Source organism: Grammomys surdaster, unplaced genomic scaffold, assembly GCF_004785775.1.
Source record: "Grammomys surdaster isolate TR1022 unplaced genomic scaffold, NIH_TR_1.0 126158, whole genome shotgun sequence".
Classification (NCBI taxonomy): domain Eukaryota; kingdom Metazoa; phylum Chordata; class Mammalia; order Rodentia; family Muridae; genus Grammomys; species Grammomys surdaster.
The window spans coordinates 1,551,652-1,573,151 of NW_021620966.1; the positions used below are offsets into that span (position 1 = coordinate 1,551,652).

General features: G+C 50.1%; 1 protein-coding gene across 3 annotated transcripts; it reads right to left on the bottom strand.

Moving 5' to 3' along the window:
- Nucleotides 1–1,195: 1,195 nt before the first annotated feature.
- Nucleotides 1,196–20,757, bottom strand: Csf1 (colony stimulating factor 1). 3 transcript variants are annotated; one of them, XM_028757312.1, is made up of 9 exons: nt 20,312–20,757; nt 16,909–17,031; nt 15,668–15,730; nt 13,916–14,086; nt 10,397–10,544; nt 8,243–8,373; nt 7,281–7,333; nt 6,902–6,960; nt 1,196–3,303 (listed from the first exon to the last, which is right to left on the bottom strand). In XM_028757312.1, the coding sequence occupies exons 1-8, from the start codon at nt 20,348–20,350 to the stop codon at nt 6,915–6,917; spliced, it is 774 nt and encodes a 257-aa protein (XP_028613145.1). In that variant the 5' UTR covers nt 20,351–20,757; the 3' UTR covers nt 1,196–3,303; nt 6,902–6,914. The 3 variants fall into 3 exon arrangements, with proteins under 3 accessions (XP_028613145.1, XP_028613143.1, XP_028613144.1); XM_028757310.1 differs by having other exon boundaries at nt 8,243–9,249; XM_028757311.1 differs by lacking the exon at nt 1,196–3,303 and adding an exon at nt 5,196–6,049 and having other exon boundaries at nt 8,243–9,249.
- Between the last annotated feature and the right edge of the window lie 743 nt (nt 20,758–21,500).

Consider the following 21,500-nt stretch of genomic DNA (forward strand, 5'->3'; position numbering starts at 1 on the left):
AGCTGCATAGTCACTACTCACTTCCACTGATATCAGAGTCTTCTATAAGGGGCCGTGGGACACCCACCAGTGTCCCCTCTACCCTCTTGCTGAGGTCCACAGTTTGCAAGAGGTTAACCTCAGGTTTCTTCCTAGTTGCTTCTGATTCATTTTCCTGCCTCTGGCCGGATAGAGGTTTAGAGGTTTGGCTGGGCCCTACTATTAGATCTCTAAGTTAGAGTTCTTAACTCTGCCTGTGAGACAGCAGTGGCCATAAAGAAGGGTATCTTACCCTCCTGCAGTCTATCAGCCCCGCCCTCTAGCCATAAATCCCTAGTTACAGGTACAACTCCAGCTCTGTCACTTAGCTGGCAGTATAGCCAGGCGCTGATGGCCCAATATGTGCCCAGAGGGACACACTTAAATCACTGAGGTATCTTGACAATTCTGGCACCTGGTACCTGAGATTCTGATTGTGTAGATATAGGGCAGGGTTTGGATATCAGGATTTTGGAAACAACCCAGATAATTCTGCATTAAGCCAGGGTTGGGAATCTCTTTTCTAAAACTTTGTCCATTATATTGCCCGAAACAGGAAAGCCCTTGTTGTCTCAGTTCTGCCATGGGGGTGGGTGTTTGTGCATACCTGGACCTTTACCTGCTCTGGTCCACCCTGACGGATCTCCCCAGGGAAATCCATATCTTTGGTTTCCCTCTACTTCTAATAGGAAGAACCAGTCTAATGCCTTGCATGCAATTGCAGCTTCCCATCCTACTAGGCTTGTCCACTTTCCGGCCTACTAGCACATAAATACTTCATCACCTAAATACCTCAGCACCCTACTGGACCTGCCAGTTCTCCCTCCCCTGGACAGCAGGGATCTGTGGTCCTAGAGATAGATTCCTCCTTTCAGACCCCGGCGCCCTTGGAAAGAGCCCAACCAGCCATTTTCCCAGGCTGGGCTGGGCTGGGCTTGAGGTGGCGGGGTGGGGGTAGCAGCCAGGGCTGAGGTTTGGCTGCTTTCTGTCCTTTTCCTATTAAACAGATATGCAGATGAATGCCTTTGGACATCAGTAGTACAGAAGGCTTTAGAAAGAAGACTGAAACCCAGAGAAAACTTTCTCCATGCACTTTGAAAAAAATCTCAGAGCCAGCTCACTCCCACCTACTGTTGCTGCCCACACCCCAAAAGCAACTTTTCCCATGAGTCACACGTGGCAGCTTGTGCACTTCTTTTATTATTAAATATAAAAGCAGCTTCCTATTTTTTAAATAGATATTTAAATGACCTTATATAAAATAATTCACCACTTCCAAGTATAAAAAATGCAGTCTCACAGTTTGTGAGGCAGTGTTCCCTCAGAAGCTTTCTCAGAGGAAAGAAGGGTTCCTATGCACACATGGGAGGCTCCAGAGGTGGATCTGGGGCTCCTCCGGCTCTGATGTAACCAGGCACCCACAAAGAGCTTCTTGCAATGGGTTGGATTTGCTCTTCTGTCTTTAATAATATATGTGTAAGGTGGAGGGGTAGGAGGAGTAGGAGAATGCCTTTTTTTGTTTGTTTGTTTCTGTGTTTTTCCTTCTGTTTTAAAATATGTCTTTTCTAGCATAGAAATAGTCTGTAACAAGAAGGCTAAGTAAGCCCCACAAGAAAGTCTCCAGTGTCCTTCTCCATCCCCGCTGTCTCAGGACAGGGCTGGTGGAGCCTACAGACTATTCTCCTCCCGGATCCATGGCCTGAAAGATTATTGACCCAGTAGCCAGGGAGGACAGGAAAGGGGGACTCAGCAGCGTAAAGAGACTAGGGACAAGTGACAGCCCGGTCACCCATGCCCAGGTCAGAGCTTGGTCACCCACGCCCAGGTCAGAGCAGAATTGGAAGTAAACCACCCATTTTTTTTTTTTTTGGACCCCTCTCTAGAGCTGGCTTGCTTGGCTAGAGATGGCAGGGTGGGGTAGGTGACACTGGGAGTGTATCCTTGCCTACCTGGGTCAGGTCTGGAAAACAAAGGCCAGAAGAAGGTGGGGCTGGAGCCAAGCACTGCGGAGCATGGAGCTCAGTCCCCAGAGTTCATGACAGAACAACTTGCTCAGCTCCAGACTTCAGGCAACGGGAAGGAGGCTGGCTGAAGGGCTGGAATATACAGATCAACTTCAAGCTTAGGGGTACACACATGTTTTCAAGACCCATTCTCATTCATAGCTCTGCCTGTGGCCTTTGTCTCTGCCTCCCCTTCCTCTCTCCTTTCTACTAGTCACTTCCCTCCTGGGAATGTCAAAGTGCAAGATGCAGAAACCTGGGCAAGGAACACAGCCTAAAGACCAGCTCTGACTGGTAGCCCAGGCAGTTCTCCCACAGCTTCACCCTGGACAATCAAAGGCTGAGGCAGGGGAAGGTCAGGGCTCAGGGGCTCCCTCAGTCAACATGTGAGGCCAGCTCAGTGCAAGAAGCCGAGGAGAGGCTGAAGGAAGTGGGAGAACATTCGGACGGATGGTCGCTCATAGGGATGGATGGGACAGGCTGTTCAGCAGGCAGGTTCAGTATTCACAGTGCAATGGCTTCCTTCATGAGGGGTGCCTCTGCTGGGCAAAAGAACTCTGGCAGGGGCTATGGGCAGGAGAAGACGAGACTAGAGCTCTGTCTTCCTCTTGGCATCATAAGCCAGGTCAGACAGGTCCTGAGGGCAGGGCTGGTCTCCTTCCTGGCTATCAGCAGAGGGCACTTAGGCAAGTTGAGGGTATAGACCCCTTTAAGCTGTGGGCACAAGCAGCCGAAGGTTTCCTTTTCCCGTCTTTTGGGCTGTGTGCCTTTATGCCTTTATAGGAAATCAGCCAGATGTTGTCCCACCCTTGGAATGTCAGGCTCTCTTCTTGGGAAACAGGTCCCTGCCTGTCCACGTTGGGATTCCTTGGCACCAGTTGGGTCTTCTGGGCACAGGGCTCTTCTGCTCCTTTTTATCTGTCCTGGTCTCCCATGGGCCATCCAGGCTAGTGGGTCCCTGCCAAGTTCTGGTTTTGAGAGGAGGGAACAGCCCCTAAGGGAAAGGGTCCTGAGCTGTCGAGCTGCCCTTCCTCAAATGCAGGGAGCCTCCAGGGCCCACAATAAATAGTGGCAGTATGTGGGGGCATCCTCTAGCCCTCTCTCCTTAGTTGAGAGTCTAAGGGTTAGGATGTGAAGACCCCATCAAAGCTGCTTTCATCCAGTCTTGGTAGGTAGGAGCTCTGGTAGTGGCAGGCCACATTCCCAGGAAGATGGCAGGAGAGGGTAGTGATGGATGTTCCCATAATGTCTCCTTCCATAAAGAGATAGTCCTGTGTCCCAGCTGTAGAGGAAAGAAGGGAAGAAGGATGGTCAGCAGGGGGAGTGTGGGGAGGGTCGCTAAGGACATAGTTGGGGGAGGTGTGGCATTCCTGTGGGTTGTTGTCTGGCTTCAGGCAAGACTTCCTCTGGTCATTTCCCTGGCCCTCTAAGCGACCCCAGACACCACAGAGACACCAGGCAGCTTTGCCTGGCAGCAGTCCAAGCCTTTGGACAGACTGGCCTCACCTCCTACCTCTCTTCCTGGGGGAGCAGTGACCGCAAAATGAAGGACTGGGACTGGAGGAGGTCTAGGCCAAGAGAGAGAGGGCTTATTGCTCAACCAGATGGGAGCAGGGAACAAGCTCTTGAGTGCCCCCACTGGGCTACTCCTCAGGTAAGGCCTTCTCAGTAGTCTTAGACCAATGATATAAGGTGATCTCTGCCAACTCTAACAAAGAATTTTTCATAGGTATCTCCATACCATTCCTTAGAGGGGAGTCTGCACAGAAGACACTTGGGCAAAGGCAATTGAATAGAAAGAACTTGGACTTGAGGGGCAGAGGGTAGAGACAATGCCAGGAAAAGGGAGGGCTTGCCCTGTCAACAGGCATGTTCACCCCGAGTAGCCTAGCCTCCTCCCAGATGGGATGAGGGACTTGCCTCTTGTCATCCATGGGAGCCAGGGCTCTGCCCTCTCCCCACCCCACCCCCATCCTTGTCCCCTTGCCTAGCATCCTCAGAACTCTTTGTTCCATAGCAGAAATCCCCTGGACTTCAGCCAACAGTTTGACTTTGGACCCCATGTGGCGCCTCCCCAGTAATGTCCATAAGCCCCACTGGTCAAGCCTGTGATGGGTAAGAAAGGAAGAGAAGACCTACAGCCTTTGGCCCCCAGCCTATTCCCATGCTTTGGATAGGAAACAAGAAGGAACTATAAACTGGACATGAGCCATACTGGTACAGCGAGGCCACAGGCTCTGGCAGAGCCCATTGGGGAAGAAGGCCCCAAAGGGCATGCTCTAGCCTCTGACTCAACTCCTAGCTTCCTGGGGCCGAGGGCCTAAGTTTTTTTTTTTTTTTTTTTTTTTGCAGCTTAATGTCCTTCCCTTTGTCCCCACTTCTGTGTGTCCCACTCATCTCCTTGTCAGAGTCCTGGTCAATCAGGACACAGGCACTCAGGTCCCATAGGCTTCTTGAGCCTGGAATGGGGATCAATTGAGATCTGAGCCAGCTGAGTAAAGTCTTGAAATCTTTAGGTGAGGAACTTGAAATCTTGGGCAGGTCTGAGAGTTAGGAGGCATGGGAAGGACAATTGGGTACAGAGAAATCAGGGCCGAGGACAAAGTCATACAGGTGGCAGGGAAGAAAACTAGTGGCCCTTGGTAAGGTGACACAGCACTGAGCCTAGCAACCTTTACTCTCTGATTAAGTTTGGAGGGGCTCTATGTCCTTCTTGCAGCTGCTCCAATGGGCCAGCTAATTCATTTCACTCATCTCCACCCACACTACTGCCAAGCGGGTCCCCAGGAGTCTAGATATAGGTTGCTGCTTACTTTAATCCAAATAAATCTCCCTGGTTCTGAGCATCTATGAGATTTCCTCTGTCTGGGGAAGGGGCTTAGACACATCATCCTACACATGGGACACTTTGCTTACATGCGGCAAGGGGTATAACTGGAAACTTCAATGTATCACACAGCTAGTTTGCCATCCAGTCAGTCAGCAAATCAACTAAGCACTCTGCCAGCTAGTTAGTCAATCAGCTCATCAATCAAGAACTAGTCAGTTAAGTAGTTACCAGCTAGTTGGCCAAGTAGTCAGTTAGCCAACTAGCTGGCAAGATGAGTTGATTAGTTGGCTGGTTAATTGGTCAGCCAGAAGGCTGGTCAGTTAGAGAAATCTGGCCAGGGTTAGTTGGTGATTCAGACCTGAAACCAGATACCAAGATTTACTAAGTTTTTGACATGGATGGACTGTCACGGTCTGTCTATACTAGAATCCAGGATCGAAAATGAAGTGCAGAAAAAAAACTAGAAGATAGTTCCTGCCCTCTAGGGGCTTACAATCTTCTTAGTACTACAAAATTCACATATACACATAAAATATGATTTAAAATACATAAAACAACATCCAATGTGTACAGATTGATGTAACATTAGCCATATACAACAGAGCAGGAGGGGTATGAAGTAAAAGAACACTCAGAGGGATGTGGAATATTTCAGGAAGGGGAGACTTCCCAATAGGCTGGTATGGGTGGGCATGGAGAGGAAGAATACAGGTCACCACCAATATTCTGGGCAAGGACAACAAAAGACATGCATCAGTGTACAGGGGACCCAACCAGGAGTTATAAAGTGACCAAATTAGGAGCTAAAACACTTTCAGTAGGCTTATGGCATGGGCAGAAAAACAACAAGGAGTTTTAACAAAGGTGAGCACCAACTACACTTTGGCTAAAACCACTAAGTGTCCAAGAATGGGAGTATGGGATGGCGATGGTCTGCTGGACAGAGGAGGCTCATGGGAAATAGAACTGGGGTTTTTAATAGACTACAAGCTCAACATATGACAATATATGATGCAGTTGTTAAAACTAATGTGATCTTAATCTGCATGAGTAGAAGAGTACTGTCCAGATCAAGGAAGGCAACCGTCCCACTGTACTCTGAGCTGGTCAGACAACATCTGGAATACTGTGTCCAGGGCTGGGCGCCACATTTTCAGAGGGACATTGACAAACGAGTGTGTCCAGGATGGTGAGGGGTCTGAAAACCACATCATATAAGGAATGTTTGAGGGGCTTGGCCACACTTAACACAGAGAATTCTAAAAGGGGACATGAATAGCTGACTTTAAATATCAGGCCTCATGAGAAGATGAGAGAGGCCAGGTTAGGGAAGGGGAAAAAGGAAGGCAGCTTTGCCCATGTAAGGAAGGAAATGCCCCAGTGTTGTGACCCCAGTATTGTGCGTAGTTGAGCAGACTGGCATGCAGAGAACTTGCCTGGAACTGGGAGTGTGTGTGTGTGCAGGAAGCTGGCTGACTCCCTGTGGGGGATTCAGAGTAGCCCTTTTAGGCTGGGACACTGGGCCAAATGACCTTTTAACAGCTCTCTCAAGACTAAATTTCAATGGCACCATGATCCTAAATCAGGGAGGGAGTAAGAACCTTGGCTTGGGAGCAGGACCAGATAAGGCACAGTTTGGCAAGAAGATGATGCTGAGGTCAGGGCTCAGCACCAAGCTGGAAATGCTTGTAGTTGAAGGGGGCTGGCGGCCATGTAGAGGCTAATGAAAATTCTCCAGGGTGGTAAAGACCTTGTAAAAGCCTCATTTGAGGAGGAGGAATGTGGTCAGATGTAGCAACAGCAAGAATAGAAACATAATGCAGAGGTTGCAGGAACTAGTCTGGGGGAGGGGATTCAGGAGCAAGGGGAGGCCTGGAAGAGAGGGTCCTAGCTAGACCTGATGATGAATGAATGGACTTGTGAGTGGGACAGAGGAAAGGAAGTTGAAATGTATAGGCCTCCTGGGAGTCAAGTGGTTTGTACAACACGGGTGGGTACCTGGAGATAGTTCTTTTTAAGGGATAGAGAGATATCAAAATCAGAACCTTACCTTAGAATCCTTTCTACACTGGCAGTTCCACCTGTCTGTCCTCATCCTGGGTCAGAGAGCTGCAGGCAGAACACAGGGCTGACATAAGGCTTCAGCAGGAGGATGGAACTGAGGGGACCTCCTAGCTTATCCCCAGCCCTGCACATGGATTCCATCTCTATGAGCTTTAGAAGACCCAGAACCACCCAACTTTAGGGAGAAATCAGGAGAAAGCTCCACTATCATGGGAAGAAGAGAGCCCTTCTTTCTTTGTACCCACCCTGCTCTGTAGCTCTAGTTCCTTAGGGCAAGGGGGAGACGCCTCTTTTTCAATCTAGAGGGGAAACAGGTCCCAAGACAGACATCCAGTGACTCTTACAGCCCCACTCCAACTTCTCACCTGCCCTCTGGTCGCCCCACAGAAGAATCCAATGTCTGAGGGTCTCGATGGCTCTGAGAACAAGAAAGATTTATCTCACGGAGGTGCTGGCATGCCCCCAAGTGTTACTGAGAGAGTTGCAAGATTTCCTCCCACTACCCCAAAGCATGCACAGCTGAAGGAGATTCCTGGGCCTCTGAGGATGGGCGCTCTTTCTCCTGTCCCCTCCAATGTAGACCACCACCTATGGGGCCCTCAAGCTCCCAGAACAGCATTCCTCACCCTTCCTCCCATCTCCCACTTGGTTGTTCAAGAATATCCCCCCTTCTCCTCCCTCCCTCTTTCTCTCTCTCATTTTTTCAAGACAGGGTTTCTTTGCATTAATAACCCTGGCTGCCCTGCCACTCTGTAGATCAGACTGACCTCAAACTCACAGAGATTCACCTGCCTCTGCCTCTTGAGTTCCTAGCCAAGAATTCTCTTTTCTACACGATTCTGTTCTCATCCCTTCTCAATGATCTCAAGGAGGCTGGCGACTTCTTAAATTTATTTATTTATTTATTTATTTATTTATTTATTTATTTATTTATTTGACAGAATCTATGTAGCTCTGGCTAGACTATAACTCATTTTTTCTCAATGATCTCGAGGAGGCTGGAGACCTCATAAATTAATTAATTCATTTATTTCTCAGACAGGATCTTTCTATGTAGCTTTGGCTAGCATAGAACTTGCTTTGTCCACCAGTAGATCAGAGGCAGGCCTGTACCTCTGGATTGCTAAGGTTAAATACACACCACCAAACCTGGCAGCTCCTGATTCTTGAAGCCACACTCCGTCACTACCTTCTATGCTTTGGTCTGTCATCCCTACCTTCCAGCAACTGCATAACCTCTTGGAACCTAGTTAGACTCCATCCTGTACCCTATCCAGCCTTTGTTCTGCCCCCATAGGATGTCCTCCTCTTCTGGAGTTCTCCTTACCCTCCACTTCCACCTGTAGAACAGGAGGCCCCCGACAGCCAGCAAGACTAGTATGATGCCCGGCACCAGCAGGTGGAAGACAGACTCAGGGATCTGGGGGTCAGAGGATCCCTCATGCTGCTCCACATGGCCTGTGTCAGTCAAAGGAATGGAATTAAAACGGGCCACAGGCCTGGCTGCCCCCTCACTTTCTGGTCCTCTTTCCAGCTCTGCGGGGCTCCTTCGATCCCTGGTACTTCTCTTGCCCTTGAGTTCCCCAAGGGGCAGCACAACGCCCCAAGAGTGGCTTTTGGGAAGCAGTAACTGAGCAAATGGGGTGGCCGAGTTGCTGACTCGTTGGGGATTCCGTGTTGCAATATGGGGAGAGCGTGGCTCCTGGTGGTTTCCATGCAGCGTAGATGAACCATCCATCTTCTCAGGAGTATTATTCTGTGTGGGTCTCATAGGGTTCACCTCTGTCAACGGCATGTCTGTTATATCCACTGGTTGTTGATCCTCTGTTGATTTAGGGAATGGAGATGCTGAGAGGGCCCTGAATCTGTCAGTGTCTGCCTGGATGCTGCCCCCTACAGGCTCAGAGGGGGGAAACTTCGCTTCCTGGGTCAAAAATCCCTCACTAGCCTCTCCAGAAGCTTCTTCTAGGACCCAATTAGTGCCCAGTGACGATTCAAGAATGTCTTCCACCCCAGGGATGGGGGGCCCCGCAGAAGGATGAGGTTGTGAGTCCTCAGTGAGTCTGTCCCTGTGGTTTGGTTGCTCTGTTGACTCGAGGGTCTGGCAGGTACTCCTGGGTGGTCGCTGCTTGGCACTGCCTGGGTCCTCTATTCGAAGGGGCAGCTCACTGGGCAAGAGGGAGCTGCCCTCTGTCCTCTGAGAATCATCCCAAACCAAGCCAGCCAGAGGGGCCATGGAGGGGGCGGGGGGCTGGTGAGGGGAGGCAGAGGCCAGGTCACTGCTAGGGGTGGCTTTAGGGTACAGGCAGTTGCAATCAGGCTTGGTCACCACATCTGAAAGAACCACAGAGAGGGGGAAAAGGAAAGATGTGGAGGAGATAGAGTCACCAGCCTCCAGCACAGCTCCCCCAGAAGGGCTAAGAGGGGGATAAGGCCCTGGGGCATGGGAAGGGGTCCCCCTTCTAATACAGCTCTGGGACTGGGGAGAGGACAGGACAGTAATAAACGATCATGACACAGAACTCAGGCAGGAGGGATCAATATGCAGGGTATCATGGACTAGGAACCAAAAGCAAGGTACAGACAAACAGAACAGGGCTTGGGGGAGGAAGACCACAGGACAGTGTACTGGGGCTCTAGCTGACCAGAGGACAAGCCAGGGGTTAGCAGCACCCAGGCCAAGGGGCTCAGCAATAGCTCCTGGATTAACACAAGACACTTGGAAGCCTCCAAGACACTGGTTTCATGCACAGCCAGGAGCAGAACCACCACAGCCACTGCTACAGGCAGGACAAGGCTGAGGCTGGGAAGCAGCCAGATTTTGGGAGTTTGGAATTGAAGTGCTAAGACTGGACTTGGCTATTGTTCGGTTGCAGAACCTCAGCCCCTGCCTTGGGGAGCGAGGCTGAGTGTAGGACACACGTGGCACAGGATGCAGAGATGAGTACACGCAGAGTGCACAGGTAGAGAGAGTTTGAATGATGTTCAGACTTCAAATCCAGCCTTGTCCCTTGAGGGGACATCCAAGGCATCCTGGGGACTTCTGGAGCCAGGTTATCCTGGTGTTTTGCAGCAGAGCTCCTGGAGCAAGGACCCTGATTGACAGGTGGAGCACCTGCTCTTTCCACGGAACCCCCATTTATTCAGCCAGCCTGCAGAGCCCAGTGGAGAAGCCACCATGCCTACATGGCTTTCTGAGAAAGGTCCCCTTACCCATTCACTACCGTCACAGCCACCAACATGGGCCTTCTTGATGCTGCCACATGAAGTTTGGCAGTGAGACAGTACATGCAGGCATAAGTCAGTGTACATGCACACACATATCAGCAAAGACATGTGCTCAGGACCTTGAGGTACATAAAGCCACACGAATACACAAAACACAAAACATACTTAGCACCCAGGCTGCCTCTGGGATTCCCCTAGCCCCATATCTCACCTTGCACACACCCTCCCTGTAGCTGGCCCCTTCTGTGCTTACCTCGGCTAGAGCACTTAGCAAAGCTGTTGTTGCAGTTCTTGCTAAAAATTTTCCAGTCCTTTTCAAGGAGATTCTTTGTTTCATTAAAGAAATTCTTGATCTTCTCCAGTAACCGGAGAGGAGTCTCATGGAAAGTTCGGACACAGGCCTGGGAGGAGAATGGAGCCCTCTTTGGTAAGCATGAACATGGGCCTCCTCTCACTGTTAGCTTTGCCAAATTCTCTTGGGTTTTCTCACATGCATTTTCTTTCCCCCTTTTGTTTCCTCCCTTACATCGTCTCTGCTTTGCAGCAGTACAGTCTTGAGGCTGAGAGATGCGTCATTTATTCAGAGATCCATCTAACACATATGTAAGTATATGGTAATTTACCTGGGCATCATGCAATGAGCAAAAGAGAAGTGGTTCCTGGCCAAGCTGGACACTGAGTCCAGAAGACACTAGCACTAAACACATTGTTACAAGTCACAGTGACTCCCAAGAGAGCGTCCTGAACCATCTGAAGGTGTGTAACAAATGGGTGCTAAATGAGGCCCCAGGGAGAAGATCTCCAAAGGAACAGCTAAAAGATGAGGGAGGGAAGAGATGGAAATTCGGGCAGAGATGGTAGAAGATACAAGGGCCCTGAGGCAGGAAAGCAAGAGACAGCAAAGACTGAAAGAAGTCTGGAGTGGCTGCAGCTCTGCCGTGTAGGAAGAAAATGGCAAGAGATGCAGCTGGAAAGAGCTCTGCCAGGAACTTGTAATCCACAGAGCCAAGAGGAAACTGAAAACCTGCTGGGGAGGTGGTCCATGGTATAAGACTTGTATTTTAGGAAAATCATCTTGGTATGGTGTAAAGAACAGACCTGGGGAGGCCAGCGGAGATGAGGTCCTTAGCTGGTGCCACATTTTGGAGGAAATGCACAGGATGCCCTGGCCTGCGTGCTGACCTGGCCTGCGTGCTGACCTGGCCTGCGTGCTGACCTGGCCTGCGTGCTGACCTGGCCTGCGTGCTGAGTGGTTTTTCTCCTCTGCATTGGGCCCAGGTGCTCATACTCACACCCTCTGCAGCTCTGAGAAGCCATGCCCTCCTGGGTTCTTCCCTCCTCACCAGCTGCTCCCTCAGGCTCTATGCCAGAGAGTTTCTTCTAAATAGTGCAGTGCCTCAGGGTTCTGCTCTTGGGCCCACCTCATCTTTCACAGCAAGCTACTCTATCTATCTTACAGCCTATTTCCAGTATGCCTGCTTTCCCCCCTTAAAGCTGAGCTATTCTGGGAAGAACAATAGGTTTTCCCTGCTACTATAGCTCCCTTGATTACATCACTGCATCTCTCTGGCCCACCCATAGCAGGCTTATGAACAGACAAATAATGAATGAAATAATCTGGGCTTGAGTTCATTGCTCAGCAGCTAGGTGAGACAAATGACCGGCTTTATGTGGATTCATCTTGTTTGTGATGTTAGAACAATAGCACACCAGCCTCTTCTGGGAGCCGTTAAGGCAGGCCAGCTGGCTCTGTCCTGCATGTATCTTTATAAAGCGGTTTCCCTCAAACTTGGCCTTATATGCTGTAAAAGAAACCAGGCATCCTCACCTAGAACCCTGACACCCAAGCTTTCTCAGCATGGAGGTGCCTGCTGGTTCAGGAGCTCATAATCCTTTTCTGAGCAGTGTGGCTGGACCTGGCTCCTTGTCCAGCCTGTCTTCCCTGTGAGCCACCTCTCAGCTCTCAGCTCTCAGCTCTCAGCTCTCAGCTCTCAGCTCTCAGCTCTCAGCTCTCAGCTCTCAGCTCTCAGCTCTCAGCATGCACTGAGTGCATAGTCACTGGCCCAGGGGAGACTGAGGAGCTTCTACTTCAACCATTGATGGGGCAGCTTCTCAAAATGCAGATTCCCAGGCTCACCTATGGGTCCAGGAAAGTAGAGCCCATAAAGTGTATGCTGGGACTCTGCGTTTTAAATAAGCTCTCCAGGTGAATTGCTGCATAGTAAAGAACCATATTTTCCTCAGCCATACAGCCACTCCAGAAAATCTGGTTTTCTGTCCCCTTTTGGAGCGAAGTTCCTCTACTTTGTGGCCTCTATTTCCTCTCTTTTCTCCCCATCTGCCTCCAACAGCAATCTCCATGCCACCAAGTCAGACAGACCAACGGACGCTTTCACCCTTATCTAATTTGACTTCTCAGCCTCCTTTGATAAAGCTTCTGGCCCCTTCCATCTGGAAGCCCTGAGATGCTGTCCTCTCTAGGTTTTCCTCCTACCTCAGGCTGTGTTTCATTCAGGATCCTGGATCCTGTTCTCACTGGGGTTGAAGGATGGACAGGGCTGTGCCATTCTGTGGCTCTACAAACAGCATTTGTATGTCTAGCATTCACAATCATGAGCCACTCCTGGAACTGTCTGATGTGCCTCACACCAAACTGAGCTCTTCCCTCAGACCTGCTCTGCCTGTGGTCATCCTTATTTTGACATCAGTGAGAACTCTAGGGACTCAAGATGAAAGCATCCTGACTCGCCCTTTCCCTTTCTACCAGGAAGCTTCAAGTCCTTTCTGTCTGGAGGGATCATGCCCACCCACCTTCATTTTCCCTGCTCCCTCTGACTCAACTCACCACCATCTCCAGCTCGGCTGAGCCTCCTGCTGGCCTCCTGACCATCATTCCTGCTCTCCACAGCCTACTCTCCAGTCTACTGCTAGCTTATGGTGGCTTCTTTCAAATTTAAGACAAAAAGCCCACCTCTTTGACACCATGAATGAATGATGTGCTTCCTGACTTTTCTCCCTCCTGTCCATACGCCATGCCTGGGCCATGCTGACCTGCTTTGGGTTTCTGAATGCAAACCTTCCTGGTTATCCTAGGGCTTGAGCGTAGATGCTCCTTACTGCTCTTCCTCATGCTGGAGCGCCAGTTAAAGTTTTCTTGCTCAGAAGCTGCCTTTGTCTCTTCCCCTCTGCAACCTCATTACATTAGCTCCTCATTACATTAGCTGCACTCTCAGAGTCTCGGGTTCCTGTTCTTTGCACTATCACTCAGGGCTCCCCTCTCCTGCTCTGCATTTCTCCAGTCTGTTAGTGCCATCATCCATTCACATACTTGCTCATTGTAGCTGGCTCAGCAACCCTCCTCTCTTCATGATTGTGGGGATTTTCGCCTTTTTTAAAAAAAAAATCACAGCTCATTCCTGGTGTCCTGAACAGCACTTGATATATAGTGATCACTCAATAAGGTTTTGCGAGTGGATGAAGAGCCCTTCTGATTATATTTACAGGTGTCATCATTTAACAGCTGCCTAGCTCACTTGACTATAAGCCCTGTAAGGGTGGGAAGGGGAATTTCTTGTTCCAAGGATATCCTCAGGGTTCGGCACTGTGCCTTCTGTCTACTGAATGCTTGATGAAAGTGGATGGAGTAAAGAAATGAATGGGCAAGGCAGTAAGTTAGTAAGGTTCAGGCAAGGCAAGCATGTGAGGCAGGGTGGGACCTCTGTAGCCTCCCTCTGCCCCTTCCCTGGTGATCCAGCCCCAGAATCCACCCTACCTTGTTCTGTTCCTCATAGTCCTTGGTAAAGCAGCTGTTCAGGCTATTGGAGAGTTCATGGAGCCTCTCAGTGGCGTTGGCATTGGGGGTGTTGTCTTTAAAGCGTATAGTTTCCTCTATTATGTCTTCTACCAGAAAAAAGGCCTTCTTTAGGTAGCAAACGGGATCATCCTGGAATACAGGAACCAGGAGCTTAGCACCTGGCCATGGAGGCCTGGGAACCAGGCTTTATATGAAATGACCACACCCTAGGCAGGCAGAGGGCTGTGGCCTGCCATCTTGTACTCTCGAGGAAGGGACACACCACCCTGGTGATGAGGATGATGATACCCTTGGCCTGTCTTTTATTCTCTTTCTTTAAATCAACCATAACTGAAAGTTGGATTGGATTGAAGGAAAGGTGGATTCTGATTAGAGAGAGCTTTGGATTTCTGAAACGCAGCTTTAGTCAGGAGATACACAGGGAAGGGTGGGTTTCAGCCTTGCTGCCCCTTAGCCCTCCCTCCTTCTCTCCATCCTTCCTCCCACCCCTCTCTCTCTTTCTCTCTCTTTTCAGCTTACTTCCATAGAAGGTTTTTTTTTTTTTTTTTTTTTTTTTTGCCATAAGGCCCCTTCAAATCCTCCAAAATATAAAAATACTGAGGACTAACTTATTGTCAAAAGCATAGCCTTGGGTTTTGTCTCCAAGGATACAGCAGTTGGTTCAAAGACAGAAACTACTTTTATCTCTGTATCTCTAGTGCCTGATCCAGTAAATGGTGCAAGTGAAGGAGCAAGAGAATGGATGGATGAATCCCTGAGACTATGCAGGCCGTGGCATGCTCACAGAAATGAATGGGTCTAGTGCATGAGAACGCAGAGACAGAAGGAATTCTGGATAGCCTGACTGCTCTCCTGAGGCTCGAAGATAGGGAGGCGTGGCCCAGGGATCTGCGGGACACATGGGAAGTGATGGAAAGACATCACAAAGAGCTGATGCAAAAGCTGGGGAGCAGAATGAAGCAGAGGAGGGAAATGAACATAGGGTGTGGTAGGTAGGTACTGCAGACTTGGAACTAGACTGTCTGTGCTTTCTCCTGGAGCCATGGGTTTCCTGACAGGTAAGGAAAAATAAGTGAAGGCTTTGGGGTTTCAGAGGGCTCCCCCTAGTGGTAAGATGAAGAGTGCCCTAGAATCACGGAAGTCAGGAAGCCCCTGAAAAATTTCAAGAACTAGGGAGGATAGAGGGACAGCACCCTAAGGTGCAGAGTGGCAGCATTGGCTGCATTGGGTGACTGGTTAGGTGTGGGGTAGCAAGCCAGGCTAGACTTCCTTCCTGTCTCTGGCTAGTGGATTGGAGGAGATGTGATCTAAAAAAATAAAGCACATTTTTATTTTACAAAGTATAACATTCCTGCATTCAAATTAGGCCCCTATCACTTAACTAAATATGCTTCTTAATCTCTGCATGGGTAACAAGCAATTTTTGTGGGCCTCAGAATGGTACTGTTAGGATTAACTGGGGAATGTGCCTAGCATTTAGCAAGTGCCTGATTTATGCCAGGTCAAAGTAAGGAAACAGCAAAGGACTTAAGCTCTGGACCCTGCCCAGCCCTGCAAGCTGGAACTTGACACTTGAGCACCCAGAGACCCTCATATCTTCATCCTGTCTGCTCTAGGTTTTCTGCTGCCTTCATGCTGTTCCATGCCACCACAGGGGGGCTGTGAGTATTCACTTAAGGACACAGGGCCTTACAAACATTTGCTACTCACCAGCTGTTCCTGGTCTACAAATTCAAAGGCAATCTGGCATGACGTCTCCATTTGGCTGTCGATCTGTGAGATAGAACAGGCCAGCGGTTACATGGTACCTACAGGTCAGCTCAGCTTCAGTATGGGGATGCAGGTTTTGGGATGAGGATGTTTTAACTTTACCTCCCTAAAGCAATGCCAAAATGACAGAGCCACAGCTAGGGGAAAAGCTGTATCTTCCAAATGCCCAGAGAACTTAAAAACAAACAGACAGACAGACAGACAGACAGACCGACACTTCTACTTTGACTTATGAAATCACACAATCTAGTCTGTATAAAGAAGAACTATCTCTAGGAAAATATAGGATGTAATCTTTTCTGGAAGATGGTAAGCACTCTATCATGAAAGACCTCAAAGAGAGGCTGGCCAAGCTCTGGGAAGTCTGGGTCTCCAGCCCCTGCTTCTCCCTGGAGCAGTGTTCTGACCCTCAGAGACCATGATGGCACTCATGGACCTGGGCCTGGGCCTATGGAAGCTGTTAAGAGAGTGCTGTTAAGAATGGAGATTGGGAGGTTCAGCTCCAGGGCCCAAGTTCAGGCTCTGCAGATGGCCTTACCCACTGGTTGGTGCCCCACCCCACCGAGCTTGTTGAAAGACGATAAATTCTTTAGTGAGAGGAGCAGAAGCCATGACAACAACTGGATCCTGCCTGGCTAGATGACATGGAATTGTTGATGATTCCATTAAGCCTATTATAATGGGATCTAGATTTCTTCACAGCCCAGATCAGCAGGGTACCCCAACCCCAGGGATAAGGGTCAGGGGAGTGAAGGCAGAAGGCAAGGAGTTAGGCTAGAGCCTCCCATTTAAATTTGGGTGGGCCCTGGTGCCAGGCTGTCAGGGGATCCTGTTATCTAGGAGCTGGATGAACCATCTGGACCCAGCAGGCAGACCGGGCTGACTTCCCAAAGGAGGCATTGTCTGAGTCAGAGCAGGTCAAGGAGTTTTTTAGAACCCATAGTGGACATTCCTGGGCTACCATTAACTCAGGCAACAGTTTAAAGCCCACCCTATTCACTATAGGGGACCCAGATAAAGGGGTGAGGTGGACCTAAGGTCTTCACCTCAAGAAGATCAATGAGAGAAGTACCAGGATAGCCATTATCCAGTTAACTATTTTCTGTGAGCCTCTCTTTGACTCTGTCTTCTGGCTGCTGCCTCAGTTTCCTCAGTGAGGAGAAGGCATGTCTCATACTCACCAACTGCTGCAGGACCTGCAGGTGTCCATTCCCAATCATGTGGCTACAGTGTTCCGACACCTCCTTGGCAATACTCCTGCTCACGAGGAGACACACCAGCAGCAGCCGGGAGCCCATCCATGTCTATAACAGAAGAGAATCATGTCTTTCCAGTACTTCCTCTCCCTAGCTACCCCTGTGTCCCACTAAGGACAAAAAACAAAGCCCCATTCCCCTAATGCAGCACTCCCCAATTAGCTTCTTATCAGCCAGGTTAACCACTTCATTCTTCCCTTGATAATAACCTCAATGGCATCTTCTCCAAGAACTCTTCTCAGGTTAACCCAGGGCAGCTCAATAATACAGGGAACTTAAAAAAACAATTTAAAAAGGCTTATTTATTTTTGTTTTGTGTTTATGAATGTTTTGCTTGCTTGCATGTACACAATCTATGTGCTTGCCTCTTGGCATCTCCTGGATCTAGAAGTATGAATGGTTGTGAACCACCATCTGGGTTCTGGGATTTGAACCTGGATCCATGGCAAGAGCAACAGGTGTTTTTAAATGATGAGCCGTCTTTCCAGCTTACAGAGAACATCTAATGATAACAGTAATGGTGTGCCAACCAGTATAAGTTTTAATGACTGAGAGAGTCAAGGGTAAGATTTTCTGTCCTTTCAACTTTAACACTGAGACAAATAGATACCTTGTAAGCTGACTTCAAGTTTGTGGTTAGACACTAGCTTTCAGACTGCAAGCCAGAAACACGCATTACCCCTGGCACCTACCTTCCTTCCCACCTGGTTCCACAGGTCTGGTTCTACAGGGGGAAATACCAGACCCAAACACTGGGAACTCAACCCAAGTGGGAGACCTCCTGGAGCCTTGGACTTGCATTTCCAAGAAGAGTCCATCTGACTAATCAAAGATGATGCTGTGTTGCACTGCTGGCATCTGCCTATCTGAGACCCATCAGGCCCTTCGTCTAGTCAGCAAGCTCTTGCCACAGCAAGTAAGTCTCTCTCTTTCGTCAACACCCACCTGGCCCAGTAGCTGCTCATCCCTAGTGTAACAGGTCTGGCTCCTGACACCTGACTAGGTCCATCCTTTCTCCTTTCTTCCTTCCTCATCTACCCTAAGATCCTCCCGTCCCTTCAGGCTCCAATAGTTGTCCCAGGAGATGCCAGCCTGAGGCAGAGGGACTCTTGGCCTTTCTTTCCCTGGCCTGAGGCTGCCATTCTGAGCATTCTGGCTGCTGATATCCCCCAATTCAGGGAAATGCTGGCGGGGTGGAGTGACAACTGGCACCTTCTAGTTTCTGGGCTCTGCCCCAATAGTCCAGATGATGAGACAAATGCTTCAAATAGGAGTGCATTGGAAAAACACAGGGAAGCTATGAAACAGTCCATAACAACACTGGTTTACATCCAAAGCCTTGCCGGTTCGTACCAGGGAGGAAAGGCAACATTGGCTGGGAAGTGCGGTGGGAAGAGGGACTACAGTGAGGCTTTAAAGGGTGGAAGATGGTGATGGGTGTTAAGGCACAGGGTTGCCCAATGCCATTAAGCACAGGACTTGTTGAGGTCCTTGCCTGACCTCAGAGAGGGAGGAGAGAGAGAGAGAGAGAGAGAGAGAGAGAGAGAGAGAGAGAGAGAGAGAGAGAAGGTACAGCCAGCTATGGGTTGGTAAACTGCATTGGGCACAGTTGGGCAATTGGAAAGTTAGCCCTGAGTTGGAGTGGCAGCCCAGATCTCCAGAACCCCAGGCTCAGGACCTGTTAAAGGAAATGACTGTGCAGAAGATAACTCTGGCCCAGGCTGTTAGCCCACAGTGTGTATGGTGTGGAGGAAAGAACCTGGGAGTGGAGATGTTCAGAAACACCTCAATCCTGGAACGTCAAGTCATTGATGTTTGAAGATACCAAGGTAAACACATTACTTCACGGCTACCTAGCTTTTGGTGGCATTTCAAGCATGCACAGAAATAATGCACAGCTGCTAGCTTCAAAGATGACCAAAGGGGGCCACTCCTGGATCTGGATGTGTAACCCCACTACTACCTCAGACAGGGATAAAGATGGACGCCCAAGGGTTAATACGCTGCCTGCATCTGGCTGGACAGGCTCTTCCTGGCTTGCTTCTTCCTCCCACCCACTGCTTCAGCCTCTGACTATGAGAGCAGCCCTGGAAGGAAACTGCTGCAGTCTCAGAGCATTTGAAGACACCACGTTCCATTTCCCAATCAGTAAAGTCTGCAGAGACCTGGCCTGACTACACCCTCCGACTCACCTTGTCTAATGCTGGCCTCCTCTCTTTCCTCTTGTTTCCCCTTCTAGTCTTCTTTCTTGATTTCTCTCTTTCCTTCCTTCCTTCCTTCTTTTGTTTTTTTCTCTTCCTTTCTCTCTTTCTTTTGCTTGTTGCTTATGATATAACCCTTTATCCCTTCTCCTCCTCCAAACCCCATCTTCTGGGTCTTCCTCTTACTGAGCCCTCCCTCCCTCCCTCCCTCCCTGTGGACCTACTTCTCTCTCCTCCCAAACACCTGCAACCTCTGCCCATCACATGTTCTGTCTCTGCCCTCTAGATTTTTCCTCTCATTCTCCCCCAAGCAAGCCCATTTGCTGTTCATTGAAAGTGTCATCCTTTGCTCTGTAAGAGTCACAGTATCATCTGCTGCCACTACTGGGGACTCTTCTGAGCAGCCAGCCCATCATTAGCCCTGCAGCTCTGAATTCTCCTTGCACTTTCCTCAGTCAGCAGAAGAGCCCAGAATAGTCCCATTTCATTGAACCAAATTTTTCAAGAAAATCAGATCCAATTCCCCTCAAAGAGCCACCCAAGTCCCTAACAGCTCTTGCACATCCACTGAACAAGCAGCAGCATGCCCATCTCTTTTTTTTCTGCCAACAGGTTGCTCAGCACAAGTCCTGGCATAAAGCTGAGTGACCCTGAATTTCCCTACCCAGAAGGCCCACTCCCAATTGGGGCCTAAAAAACATGTGCAACAGCCAAAAGATGTCTACTGGGGATGATGCCACACTCGGATCTCTCACTCGGAACCTGGAGACTTGGTTGATTATTCTGGCAAACACTGGGCCTGTACCAATTGCTGCAACACCCCTCGCGCCCTCATCTCTCTCTCTCCTGCCCGTGGATAGCTCAGTGTTCTCCTCTGTGCAATGGGATGAGCAGCCTTCCCTTTACTTTGCAAAGCGCTGCAGCCCCAGGAGCAGCTATTGAAATTACCGCGGGCCTCAGCCCTAGCATAGAAGTTGTAAGGAAGCCAGAACCCAGGGCCGGGAAGCCTGGGCTGCTTGCGAGAAGGGGCTGTACGCTCCAAGGGGCCGCGCCGAGCCGCCTGCTGCTTGCTGCAGAGCTCCTGCCCTGGCCCGGCCCGGGCCCCGCGCGCCACGGTTGCAGCTTACCGAAGAAGGGCAGCGCCCCGCGGCGCCCCGCGCGGTCATACGGGCAGCTGGGTCCCGGCACGGCGTGTTGGCCGTCCTGGTTCGCTCGCTCCCTTGCTTGTTAGTGGCTGGAGAGGCTGCGCCCGGGTCGAGGGCCACTCCGCTGTCCTGGGATGCAGAGAGCCGCAGCGACACCGAGAGCACCGAGGCAAACTTTCACTTTCCCCTGGCCGAGCTTCGCTGGCCAGCCCTCGGCACAGCCTTTTAAGCGGGCGGGCTGGCGGGGCATGTGGTTTATGGGAAATCACCCTGGCCCTCCGCCAGACACACACACACACACACACACACACACACACACACACTCACAGGCACTGACACATACTACACCCCAGAGGCCCACTGAGCCGCCGACTCCCTTCCCCCAAGCGGACCGCCTGGTCGTCTCCGCTAGCTCTCTTCCCGGTCGCTCTGTGGCTGTGCAAGCTCCGCAGCCTTCAGCAAAGTAACCGGGGCCCCACCGCCCTCCCCCTCCTCTCTCGAGCTCTGGACAAGACACTGCCTTTCCTTCTGTGCTCGCCACTCTTGTCAATCTCGTGTGATTGTTCTCGGTCTAATGCTGGCCCCTAGGGACTCTCCCTCTAGGCCTGAAAATCCTCAAATCTGAGCAGGAAACGGACAGAGTACATTGAATGGGGATGGACTAACCACGGAAGACCGACTCCTCTCTGGTGCAGCTCCGTTCAACTCCCTCATGGAGCCCAGAGCAGCAGGTTTGCAGGTTGGCTTGCTCTTTCTATGCATTGTTCAAAGAATCTGCTAAACGTCCCCTCTCCTAGCTATAGGGAGAAGTGGGGAGCAATCCAGCTACCTGGCCAGGAGAGGAAGGACCTGGACCTGTGACAACTGGCTGGGTGGTTCTGTACACTTCAGGTGCTTGACCTGAAAAGTCTGGCTGGTCCTCTGCTCCTGAGCTGTCAAACCGAGCTTAGGTGGACAGGTTGGTGTGTCTGGGCCCTAGATTTCCCTCAACTCTGTTGGAAATGCATTTGAAGAGACAATCACATTTTGTCTTTACATGAGAATGGATCTAAATTAACCTGCTCCTTTCCTCCATCCATCTTAAGGTGAATGTCTCACCTTTTAAGGTTATAATCAACATCTTATCCCCTTGTCTTGCCAAGACTTCTGGGATGCTTCATGCTGATGGATC

Bases quoted from the DNA above. Each gene is read 5' to 3' on its own strand.
- Csf1 (XM_028757310.1), bottom strand. From the start codon at position 20,350: ATGACCGCGCGGGGCGCCGCGGGGCGCTGCCCTTCTTCG. The intron at 17,032-20,311 runs GTAAGCTGCAAC...CTTCTGTTATAG, and splicing joins CGGGGCGCTGCCCTTCTTCG to ACATGGATGGGCTCCCGGCT. The intron at 10,545-13,915 runs GTAGGGTGGATT...TTCTCCTCCCAG, and splicing joins ACTATGAGGAACAGAACAAG to GCCTGTGTCCGAACTTTCCA.